The 12,778-nt window shown below is 37.1% G+C and overlaps 1 protein-coding gene across 12 annotated transcripts in view; it reads right to left on the bottom strand.

Annotated features, from left to right (window-relative positions):
- EYA4 (EYA transcriptional coactivator and phosphatase 4) overlaps positions 1–12,778 on the bottom strand; it is a 140,565-nt gene that overhangs the window by 26,362 nt on the left and 101,425 nt on the right. For 5 of the 12 annotated variants that reach the window (XM_048299125.1, XM_048299131.1, XM_048299132.1 and 2 more), the window contains 5 exons: positions 7,382–7,448; positions 5,317–5,459; positions 5,028–5,171; positions 4,085–4,164; positions 3,521–3,701 (listed from right to left, as the gene is read on the bottom strand). In XM_048299125.1, coding sequence (XP_048155082.1) covers positions 3,521–3,701; positions 4,085–4,164; positions 5,028–5,171; positions 5,317–5,459; positions 7,382–7,448 — 615 coding nt within the window. The remainder of the gene's footprint in view (positions 1–3,520; positions 3,702–4,084; positions 4,165–5,027; positions 5,172–5,316; positions 5,460–7,381; positions 7,449–12,778) is intronic. The other 7 variants (XM_048299128.1, XM_048299127.1, XM_048299133.1 and 4 more) reach the window with 2 other exon arrangements.

The raw sequence follows: 12,778 nt of genomic DNA, 5'->3' as shown, positions 1-12,778 counted from the left end.
TACTGTAACTAATCACTGTTCCTTGTAAAATCTAGATATTTAAAGCCAACTTTATTTCATTACGTTAATCTCTAAATCAGAATGAGCAGCTGTCTCTTGCTTGAAAGCAAGGTATGCATCTATTTTAGAACTGCACAAGTCAGTAGTGCTTGTTTTTTTAAACAACTGTAGGCCTAATTGCTTGATTTGCTTTTTACTAACAACAGTCTAAAGGAGAAACTACACTTTTCTTATCCTCGGTTTGCTTTAGAAATGAGGTGAATGCTGATTAAATGAAAATTTATTAAAAATTCAGCCCTGTAACATAAAAGGATGTGAGAAATTCTAGTACCAAAGAGTATTGAAAACATTAACATCATGAAGAACTCCTACTGCAGCCCATATTAGACAGAAATTTTTATTACAATGTTTGAATTTTTTTAGCTTGTTCAATATTCAACACATGCCTAATAAATATACCTCATAGCCTTATCCCACCGGGACCATGAGCAGCACCAGTGATCCAAGAAAACAGTAGGAAAATGTTAAAACCAGAATATGGAATGACAGCTTTATCACAGATGTTCTTACACATACTCATACATTTGTCCAATATGAAAACTTTCATGCTGTGGAGACCTTGCTGCAGCTCCAGTTAGAGGACAGGGAATTACAGCACCATGTTACAAAGGGAATTACAGCACTCTGTTACAAATGGAGGTGGTCTTTCATATCCAGGACATTGTTTCCCACCTCTAGTTCGATGATGTGAACATCCTCTCCTCCTTGTTAAAACACAGTTCTACAACTTAAGCAGGAGAAAAGAGTTTATGCAGTCTGAACATAAACCTAATGCCATCTCCCAGAGAAGCTACAAAGGGTGACCTCTTTGTGGGTACCAAATTAAACTTTGCTGCATCCCAGTAACGGAATGGGAGATAATATCCTATGGCAATTCACCTCCCCTAACCCTGGATATATGATAGCAAGGTGCCTTCACATGAAGTTTTATCCAGGCCCATATCCTCTGCTAGAGTTTTATTTGCCCTAAATTAAATGTACTCATGTATTCAACAAATACACTCAAGTGTACTTTTCTCCTGAGACCTCATCTCCCAGTCCATCTGAGTTATCCCTATTTGAGATGAAGTGCCCTAGGAGATACCTTTTTGTCTCAGAAATACTCTGTGGTAACAAGTGCATTTTGAAAAACCTTAATATAAGGCAGGCACAATGCAAGCTCGGAAGAGAAGTCCCTGGTTTAAGGAACTGAGCATTACACAGATGTGGAATGGACGAATTTCTGAGCCCCTTCATAATTTCCTTATGGATTGACTTTTGTTACATATTCTTACCAGACAGAGAAGCCAGAAGACATCTTCAGCATTACAAACCTGCTTTTTTTCCTGACTTCTAGTGTGTTATTGTTTGCCGTGAATAGCAGAAAGAGTAAAGTCTATTTCAGTTTTCATCTCATTTTTTTCATACAGTCAATAAATAAAACTGTAGCTGGTATTAGCTCTTGATGTGATGGGGCTTTATTATGAAAATGAGAAATCCTATATATATGAGGAGTACTAGAGGCTTTGATTAAATATTTGAATTAAGAGCTAGTGGAGATGGTAGAAGAATGAAGTGCCTTGTTGTGCTTAGTCTTAAGGTTTTGTTGGAGTAAGTCTTGTAAGAACTTGTTTGACAGCAAGTGAACACAGTGAGTGCTAAAGATCTGCAGTATGATCTATGATATCTGAAATGATCTCCAAGACACTGCCCCTCACCAGTGGAAGTTTATTTTTACAGTGACACAGAAGGGCACAGGCATGTCACGTATTCACAAAGTGGGCGTTTCACTCTCAGCAGAGGGTCGCATGATCACTGCAACACTTCACAGAAATAAGGAGCAGATGAGGGCGGATTTGTTAAGTTCAGATGCACAACCTACTTAACAAGAGAACAAGTTCATATGCTTAAACAATCCACAACCAAGAAAAATCTTTACCGTTCCACAGATGTGAAGCCTTCAATACTTTCTCTACCTGTTCAAACTACTTAAGATTCCTTTTCTTTTGCCAGTTCTATTCAATACTAATGGTACTTGTAATACATGATACATTTACACAGCATTTCTAGGAAACACAGATACCTAGGGGAGAGACAACATGGAAACTGTCTGATTTTCTCAAATAAGAATATGAAGGAATAACAAAGCAGCAAGGAAAAGTACACAGGACATACACAGTTATCAAAACATAACTTGTAACTTGAGTACACTCCATACTCTTCTAAAAATTCTTTATGTATGAATCGTGTCTGTTATAGATATCCTCCACCTGATGAAATTTCACCTGATTTCACATTACCTGTAGGTTCTTCTTCCTAAATTTACATTCTGAGACTACTGAATAATGTTACACTTTTCATCAAAAATCAAAGGAATGTGTATCTCCCTATCGCCATTCCATATCATATCCATATCCATACCACATCATACCCCACCCCAAACACACACAACACAGCACACTGTTACACTTTAAAAATCAGCCTGAGGAAAACATTTATGTAGGAAAAATTTCAACCAATTTAATTAAAATTCCAGTGTTTTTTAGCAAATTTAAGCAGTTTATATTATGTATGAGTCCTTGCTTATACTTTTCTACACAGTTACTTTTCCTTTGTACAAATTCATTACAATAATACCTTAGTCTTTCTACTGTATTTTTCAGTAAGATGGTGCAGTTGTTAGGAAGATTTATGCAATAAGCTAATTTTGTGACTAAAGCATAAATTCCTCCCCTATTCAGAGCCTAATCCAAAAGCCTGTTTGTTAGTCTTTTAAGAAATGCTCATGGTCTGCGGGCAAGGCAGACACTGCCCATGCTGGCTGAGTGAAGCCAGTGCCCCTGAAAGAGACTGCTCTAAGGGTGCTAAAGAAAAGTGAAGAACTGCCACTACCCTCCAGAGGGGTCCTAGGAATACAAGTAACAGGCTGCTGTGCTGTGGTGGCTGTGCACAAGAGGGCAGGGCTGGGCAGGCAAAGGGAGCCTCCTCATGTCTCTTAATAATGCTCTTGCAAATTCGACTACTTCAACACAATTTTTTTTTTTGGTGCTAATAACCAATTTGTCTATTCTTGGTTACTTAAATTAGTGAATTAGCAAGCATGGCTTGTACATATTGGAATAAAGCCCATGTGCTCTTGCTAGCATGGCTGGGGTATAATGAAATGAAAAATGCTATTTTGTTTTAAATTCTTTACAGCAATACTTCAGAATTCGTAGGTGGAAACAGGAATGCTCCACTGCCAGTGATACTGACAACCATCTCAGTCCGCAAAAAGCTTTATTTAATTAGCAAACAAACTGGACAGGTTTCCTAACTAAACAGTAAAAAAGCTTATTTTGGGTGGTTTACATGATAAAATTTTCTGAAAGGCACGAGATTAAAATATCAATATTCAAACAAGCCATTCAATCAATGCAAGTTGGATATGGAAATCCTGTCTTTATACAAGTAGAGAATAAAATACAAAAATTGTTTTCACCTGAATGTAGATCTGTACCTGGTTGACTAGTCAAGCCAGGGAGAGAGTCCTGTAACTGGTAGGTTGATGATGATGAAGTGCCATCAGCCGTGTTGTTTGAGGTCATATATGCACCATATGTTGATGCTGAGTAATACTGTGCATACTGATTTTGGCCAAAAGCTGTGTATGATGGATAATCCTGAAACAGCAGATGCAGCAGAGCACTCAATTAAACACAGTAATGAGTGAATTTTTTCCCATTAAATATTTCTACGTATACAATCATACAATTTTTACCAGTGTTTTGAGGTCTTGGTTTAGCTTTTTTTTTACTTTAATAATACTCAGTGTTTTTTATTTTAAAGATATTTACTAAAAGACTACAGGGAAGTTGCTGAATTATTTAAGTGCTAAAATATGTAACTAGGGTTCCAGTAGGATTTTGATCATTTTCCACAGAAAATAGCATTGAACCACAGTGAGTCTCATTCAACATAACAGATCTAAATTAAAAAAACATGCTATCACTGGAGCTATAGAAGTCCTTTTGTAACTGGCAAATAGAAATGGTAATATTCATACCTGTTGTGAACTACTGAAGTTTGTAGAATTTGAAACAGAATTGTTTGAATAAATAGTGGATGATGGTGTAAAACTAGAACCTAAAATTAAAAAATACAATTAACTGTGAGAACTTGTTTGTGAATCAAAATAAAATTCTAATTAGAATATTCCATTTTAAGATCAGGCAAATCAGAAAAAAACCCCAACTTTTATTTTCTGTTAGAAGTATGAAATAGTGTAATGAAACTTTGAAAGAAATGAAATGCTACTTCCATGCATACAGGCATACATTCCTCTTCACACCATGCAAGGAAGAGATCAGCAGTAAGTCATCTCACCAATTTAGATAACATTTTTCAGTCTATTGCAGTCTCACCCCTCCTCAAGTACTGTTTTTCTCTTTTGCCTTCATTTCTAACACTTTAGTGTTACATTTGAGAAACAAAAACCTTTTCAAAAGACTGCATCTGTGTGTTTTCAATCAATCTGTAATGAAGCATGTCCTTGTTTGCAACATAAATCGGATGATTCATATTGCAGTTTGTAATATGCAGAAGATTAAACATTGTATAAGAAGCCTAAAAATTATCCAAATACAACAGGTTATGGATGACCAGAGGGTAATAAATGAATTATTAACAAATGGTAAATGAAAGAATAAATATCAATTAAGGAGAAGTTCTAAAAAATTATGTTGATCCAAAGAGAAAGAAGTATCAAATTATGTCATACTCAGAAACATGAAAACAAGGAAAAGAGACTTGTATATGTTAGTAAATACAATGAATGCTTCCAGTCCTGCCATGTGATTTCACTCCACTACAAAATCCAAAGGAAGGTGCAAATAGGGACTGCATTCCATGACCAGATCTAAAATAACAGATGATCAAGATGAATACACATAAGCTTATCAGTACTGGAAAGAAATACTTAGCTTTGAATTTTAGAGGTTGCTACTCACCTGGCATCTGGTAAGAGTAGGGTGTTTGGCCTGGCTGTGGGGTGGAAAACCCTGGGCTGTAACTGAGGCACCCGCTCTGCAGGGGAGATTGGGTCTGTGAGAGCCCACTTTCCGTCTTGATGCCTGGCAACATTACACCCAAATCTGTGTAAGAAATTAATTTTCAACTGATTCTTTAAAATATTTTGTTACAGTTGGGAAAACAAAAGAGAAAGCAAAAAAAAAAAAAACATTCCAGTCAGCATTGCTTTTAGTTCTACATAAAGTGAAGTAATAAGTGGTCAAATACCGTAAGTGGGTAAGCTGTAGGGCTGTCCTGTCTGTGAGTAGGCTGTATAGACCGCTGGTTGCTGCATTCCTGAATACTGGGTTTGTCCGGCATAGGCAGACATTGTTTGAGCTGCTGGTGTAGAAAGAATGTGTGGATAGGGCCTAAATATCAGGAAAAATAGCATTACTGTGGCAACAAATACTTTGTATGTTGATTCAAGCAATAAAGTAAAGAAAAAGGTTTAAAGATGTCCAAAGGCAGTTCATTATTCTGCCAACTGCTCCTCTTCTGGGATTTGTTCCATCCCCCACTGAAATAAGCTGAAAAACACTCTGTCCCACATTCCCCAAGGCACAGTGAATATCTTATGCTGTCCCACCATTATTTAATTCTTAATCTACTGTGTCCACTTTTAGGTGGGCTGTGCCACTGCTGCGTGTCTCTATATGATCTCTTTCAGCCGAGATCAGCCATTAGAAAAGCCTCCATGCTTTTTTAATCCAGTGGAGGGAAACTTGGATTACAAGGATAAAGGAAACACAGAGGTGAATGTTGAAGCTAGTACATTATGTCATCTGTATAGGTTCTGCTGCAACAGACATGCAGCCTCTAGCTTCAATGGGAGATGGATCCTACCCATTGAGAGCAGCACAAAAAATACAACAGTACTTTGGTAACCAGATGGGCTTTAAATGTTCGGAAAATATGGGCTAGGGAAATAGAATGGAAATAAAAATGGTCTTTTATTTATGAATACTGAGGTTTTATAGAGAGATTGAATAAAATCAAATTTAAAATTTTTGCCCTCCAGAGTTGCAAAAATATACAAAGAAACATTTTTCTTGGATTGTTTTGTAAGTCAAATAAGACTTTATGGACCAAGAGTTGAATAAACACATTCTGCAGAATTATGCTAAATGAAACCTGGCCATTAAAAGCCATGACTAAATTTCAGGTTCTAATTTTTTTTTAATTTTTTTCTTTCTAATTAATTCAGTACAGTTGGCAGCATTTACTATCAGAAAAGGATTATTCATTAATTTAGATGCCAAAAAACTGTAAGAGTAGATTAAAAATTCTATTAAACCTTGTAATGTATTTGGCCAAAAGTATCTAATTTAGTTTGCCAAAACCTGGTTTAAGTGGAAAGAGAGCTCTTACTTCAAGCGCCTACTTTCTGTATTAATAAATTTTGGCTACCATTATATGAATGCAAATTTGCTAAAAAAACTTGAAAGAGCGTAATTGGCTCTTGAATCTTTAGATTTAATATTTTCTCTGTATCAAAGTCACACCAATAGCTGTATCAAATACACAGAAACAAGCAGGTGGCATACTGGAATCAAGAACTCTTGTGCACAACACTGATCATAGGACAAACAAATTGATAGGCTGCCAACTGCAGCAGTTTCATACAACACCTTTGGTGTTCCTTCCTGAAGTTCCCACTCCTGTATTCATGTGATTGCCCAAGAGTCAGTCCCCACCCCTGCCTCCCCCCCCCCAAAAAAAAAAGAAATGTGAAGAAGTTTTCTATTCCTAACAAAAACCGTTGGCTTAAAAATAATAAGATTAAAAGCTAATCCAATTTATTTGATTTTTAAACCTTATGATATTGGAGAGGGACAAGGAAAGGGTGGTTCACGATTGTGGAATGTTTGGAAGCGTTTGGCAATGCTGGCTGTGGAAGGGTCAGGGGCAGGGTTACCCCCCAGTATGCAACTTGTGCATGCAATTGTGATTTCTATATATAAACTGACTTCTTCGAAATATATCTGTATGTATTCCCCGCATATGCTGTTAACATTCTGATGTCTGAGAACACAATAGTCTGATTATTTTACTTCTGTTGTGTGCTGATATTCAAGGGTATTTCTTGTGCAGCAATACTGCACAAAGCAGGATCTTACTCTGCAGACACATGATGAAAAAAGTTGGAGAGAGAGTCAGTACCAGAGTCAGTACTGCAGCTTAAGAATTTTCCTTTTTCTCTGTTTCTCCTGCTGAACACTTGTTTGCAACATACCACAAAACTGCCCACAGCCAAGGTCTATAAAAGACTAGAAGAGGTGCAGACACTAACTTGGAGGGATATATCTGTGGAGAGTACTGGTGCGCTGATCTGGGACTGTAGCCACTACTTGTTATTACTGCAAAACAGAAAACAAGAGTACAGCAGTTAGAAACACCATGAGACCGACACAGCCAAACAGTGTGAACTACTGCAGCAACACTAACAGAGAAGCCTATTGAAATGGACAACTTTTCAAGGAAGCAGATGTCACCTGAACTGCAACATCTTAATACAAAAATTTAAAATTTTAAAAACTCCCAAATCATTCATGGTTGTGCAGAACTCTTTAGTTAGCATGGGTGTGTCATGCTTTCTCAACATGACTAACACATTTTTGAGTATACTGTAGAGGCATGTGTTTCATGCATCAGCTGTGATCCACACACTGTCGATCTTTCAAATTTGCAAGTTGTATTAAAAGGGGTAGTTAAAAAGAATCTTGTGATTTAACATACGGTATTTCATGGAATTGAAATAACATACTTTTATAGTCTCACATCAACAAGTTCAATTTTAATACTGGATAGCAAAAACATGTTTTATATGGTTGTGACTAATTTTAGTTAGCTTAGGTGATGGAAGATACTGGATTGAGCACTAGAAAGCAACTACCATTCTTTATAAACAGGCCAATTAGCACATATCCCCTAACAACAGCATTTTTATTTTAAAGGATGCATAAACAGTCCTGTTCAGTAGCCATCCAAATTGTGTATATCTATACTATTCACAGCTGCATTCTTCCAAGAAAGCTAACAGAACAATAGTCATAACCCATTAAAATTTCATCCAGAAGCAGTGCTCACACTGGATTAATTCCAAGTGTTTGGAAGTTTCTCTTTCCTTTAGCCATCTGTCTTGACTAAGACAGATGTATTCCAAATATATGTACTCTAAAGTGTTGAACCAATCCCTTCAGAGCAAATCCATACTGGGCAAACATACAGAGTGTCTTTATTAGGCCATCTGCTGTTCATTCACTTTTCAAAAGATTAAAGTAGTACACAATGAAGCACTGGAATTTCTTTAGTCTAATCAATCATAGTTGTACTTCAAAGTGTACCCTCTTCCTGAGTTATTCGTAATGGTAGTAGAAATGAACATTCAGGATTTTATAAGTGACAAATAGGTTTAGGTTCCTAACTATTTTATGAAACATGATATATTTCTACATCCAGCCCTAATTAACGTCTCTCAGATCTATTGCTTTGAACATATGCAGAACTTCATATTTTTAAAGCTAGTTTAAATGCATTTAGAATGTGTAGGACTTAAAAGGAAAATACAGTAGAGGAAAAACAATTAACTTCTTTTTAAAATGTGCAGTTAAGTATGGCTTGAAAGTAAAGAAGAATTGGATAACAACTTTTAAAACATGTGCCATTAGATTTAATAAAAGAGTTGCTGTTTGAAAAGATATTGAGGGTTTGCCTATGATGGAAATCTGCTAAATTTCATTTTGTGTGGATATTGTTTTTGAGGGTTTTTTTGAGAATGCCTTTCTGTGGTTTAAGCTCAACCCACAGAGCAATCTGGTATGTGTGCAGGCAGCTATTCCCAGAGTCAGACAAACCTATAGCTGTTTCTATCAGCATAACTGGTCCATAGAACTCTAAAGAATGCTCTTGGTTATTTAAGGCTCGGTGAGTAATTAGTCTTCCCTGTTGTAGCTCTGTGACCTTTCTAAAGACAAGCAATAGCAGCAGAGTGACCTTGGTGGTTCTCAGGGAAAGGAACTTTTGTCATCCATTATCGGCTTATTGGATCATTTTTGCCATACTGCTTCACTTTTTGTCTGATCATTTGCTGGATGAGAGCTCACTTAATTAATCAGTTTGGTTAAAGCACGTTTACCATGCCACCCGACCTTATGGAAACTACAAAAAAACTAATTCCTATTCATTTAAATTACTTTAAATTATCAAAATTCATTTTAAATCAAAATAAATTATCAAAACCTAATAATTTTCAGCAAAAACTCTCCTGACTGCTTTATTATTCTTTCCGCATATACCTCATTTTTAAAATTCAGACAAGAAAATACAATGTTTTTGGAATGTGTCTGGTTTTAAATTTCCTTGCTTTTTTCCCCAATTTTCCCTGATGATACTATCAGTTGTAAGGAAGAGAAAGAGGAAAGACTAAAAAATCTGTTCTTTTCACTGTTTCTCTGTAGCTTGTCCCTGCAATTTGTGCACTACATTGTAGACTGTGAGATGTTTGAGAAACACAGGGTGTAAGGCCTACCATAAGAGTATGACCACACCTGTATCTCATAGATGAGACTGCTCATTCTAGGGGTTATAGAGCTTTAACAGCTTTGGCTGCTGGATAGCCTCCTAACTTCTCCCTTCTCTGAGGACTGTTGGCAGTGAGGGAGATGGTGGAGACAGGTTGCTATGGGTTTTATAACTGCAGCACTTTATATACCCATTTCAATGAATGGGGCTAAATGCTCTTTCGTGTTGCTTATGTTAAAAAAAATCAAATTTGTTTATTCTTCAAAAAACTCAAATATTCCTAAGGCTTCTCTACTTGAATTTACCAGAGGAATGCCCTTCAGGGCAGGTATAAGACCCTTGATCTCTTCAGTCCCCATTAACATTGTTTCAGAGAAGGGACAAGCCGACAGCGAGCTCTTACCAGTTACTCTCCTAGTTCAACTGGCCAAGGTGGTTGTGGAGGGTTTAAATGACCATTAACTGTTTTAATAGCATGTGTTGGGTTCAGTATACTAATATGGGCTGGAGTTTTGTAATTTTTCATTACACATCTGGAAAATTCTGTGCAAAAAGGTTAGGTTAAAAGGACCTCATTTAAGTAACATCAAAATCTCTATGCACAAGGGAACCAAATGTAGGTTAAGCAGCAGTGACATTCCCTAACTTCACCTTTATAGCCTTCAGAAATTGTTTATCTATAAACTGTATTCTATATCCTGTGTGTAATAAATACTAAGTAAAAACAATGAGAACATGAAATACCTCTCGCACTACTCCATTCAAATGATAAAATAGTTCTCAAATTAATCCACTATTGTAAGCAATATATACACAGTATTACAGCACATCAGCTGCAACAAATTCACAGTGGATAAAAATCTCAGTTCAGGGCTGCGCACCTCTTCCAATCCTGTGAATGCCCACCCCAGTGGGAGTGCGCTGCAGAATCAGAGCTGCAAACTGAGTACACCGATACTAATTACCAACTATTCTTCTTTAAAGAAAAAGGAGGAGGAAGGGGGGTGCAAACGTGACTCCTCACCCGGCTAACCCATGCCCAGAGGCACAGGGTCTCCCAGGGGCAGCTCTGCAGCACAGGGGAACCGGAGCCCTGAGCATGAGCTACAACACATGGGCTGCAGCCCTGAACAGGATCCTGCCTGATCGCAGCAGCCAAGGAACTGCCACTCTAAATTCAAGAGATATACGTGCTTTATCTTTTCAGCTTTTCAATCAACAGTTCACAGAATCACAGTTTTCTGTGAAGTCTAATCTGTCTCTCCTGCCCTATATCTCACACAATCTGTTTGACCATCACTTACAGATGGTCATTAGGGACAAAGATGACTACTTTACACCCCACAGGGCTCGTTGAGCCTTCTGCTCAGCTCCAGGACAGGTCATGTGTTTTGACTGCCCTTAGAGCATGGAAATCAATTTTAATGGGTAGAGTGTTTGAAGGAGAGGATTTCTGCATTGAAGTCTCTCAAATGTGTCTCAGCACCAGGAATTATCTTTTCATCCATGTCTCATTTCATAAAATATAGGGAAGTGCTGGCATCATGACGTTGTCCTAGTTGGGAGTAACACACATATGTACCTCATTTTCAGGAAAACACAGACTGTTCAGTGTTGGGCTTTGTTATGCATTTTTTCAGTTGCAGGTGGCTCATTTGAAATGACATCTGTCTACTGCTGAGCATTTACTGTCTTTGGCAACCCACTAAACTTCCCAGCTAACCAATTAGGTTAAAAATCTCAGAGAAGTCCCACTTTTGTTGAGTTTTTACTGCGCTTTAGTACTTCTCCCACAAAACTAGACTTAACCAAATTGCCTGATTTGGGAGTACGAGTAAAAGGCAAACGTGGAAGTAATGTATTCAATCTTTAAGAAAGGCTGAGTGCGTTATCAGGGCAGCTCTGCGTCTCGCTCTGGTGATGAAGACTGCACATCACCCAGACAGGCAGACTATTGATTTCCCGCTGAGAATGACTGTACTCATTTAATGCTTGAGTTTCTGCACTAAACTGAGAATCAGGTTCATATTTCTTTTGAGCATGCAGGTGGCTAACAGGCAAAAAAGGATTATGCAAGGCTCAAATTCCTGCTTTTTCTTTCTTTTTTTTTTTTTTTTTGAGGCACCAACTTTCCAAATATCCAAAGTGTAGAGATCTCAAGACTTCTTTTGAAGTCAGTGGAAGCTGACGGGTGAGTGGCACCTGGGGAAATCAAGCTGTTACTTATTTATCTAAACCTGAGCTGAAGGCTGCAGTTCCCGGCGCTCCAATGTTGCCTCAGCCATAGAGTACAACTCAGTTGCCTTAAATACATTGCAGAAGTGGGTAAAATTTGACCAAAAATCAAAAAATAATATATAGATTTGGATATTTTATGATTTGTAACCGTTACTAATAAAATTTTAGCATTGAGTAAAAACAGAGTGAAAAAGAAAAGCTGAATTTTAGCCCAGACTATTTAACTTTTTATGGAATTTTTTAGCCTTTAAGTTGATGGGGTTCCTTTCAGTATAATTATAATGAGGACAATGTTTTCATTTTTTCTAATCAGAAATAGCAAATGCTTGCTTTAAATCTCACAAAATACCTTTCCTTCAGGCATTAAATTAGTTATAAATACTCTTCTGAATAATCAGCTCTTGGGTTTAACTGATGGCTAAAAGACAATTGCAAAAAACATATACCTGATTAAAAAAAAAAATTGCACAGAAACATTGTGATTTCCAAAATATTTTAAATAGGGCTTGACTACCTAAGTCTACCAAAGTAGTAGGAGCATTGGTGTGGAGTGGTGATTCATGGCTTTGGTGACATTTCTGTCAGGTCGTTACTGAACTGATATTTCCAGATCCAAAACTTATTCTCCCTCCTCTCCTTGTTAATATTATTATTAGCAGGATTCAACTTAATGATTAGAAGGCAGATTATCTGTGTTTTTCCACAGTTCATCACATTTCAATAATTTATAGGGATCTACTTAAACCACTGTTTGTTTGAGTTTTTTAAGAAACAATTGAAGCCTACAATTATTTAAAGTAAAACTACTTTCTTGGAAAGAAAGTAGCTCATCGCAGTGGAAAGAAAGTAACGTGGCAATCTGGTCAGTGTTTAACACACTGCTAACAGGAGCAAAAGGATTAGCACTGAGGTATAACCCTTAAGATCT

The sequence above is a fragment of the Corvus hawaiiensis genome, chromosome 3 (assembly GCF_020740725.1).
Source record: "Corvus hawaiiensis isolate bCorHaw1 chromosome 3, bCorHaw1.pri.cur, whole genome shotgun sequence".
Lineage (NCBI taxonomy): Eukaryota > Metazoa > Chordata > Aves > Passeriformes > Corvidae > Corvus > Corvus hawaiiensis.
Note: the sequence above shows the minus strand (reverse complement) of the source record. Positions and strands in the feature narration are given on the sequence as shown.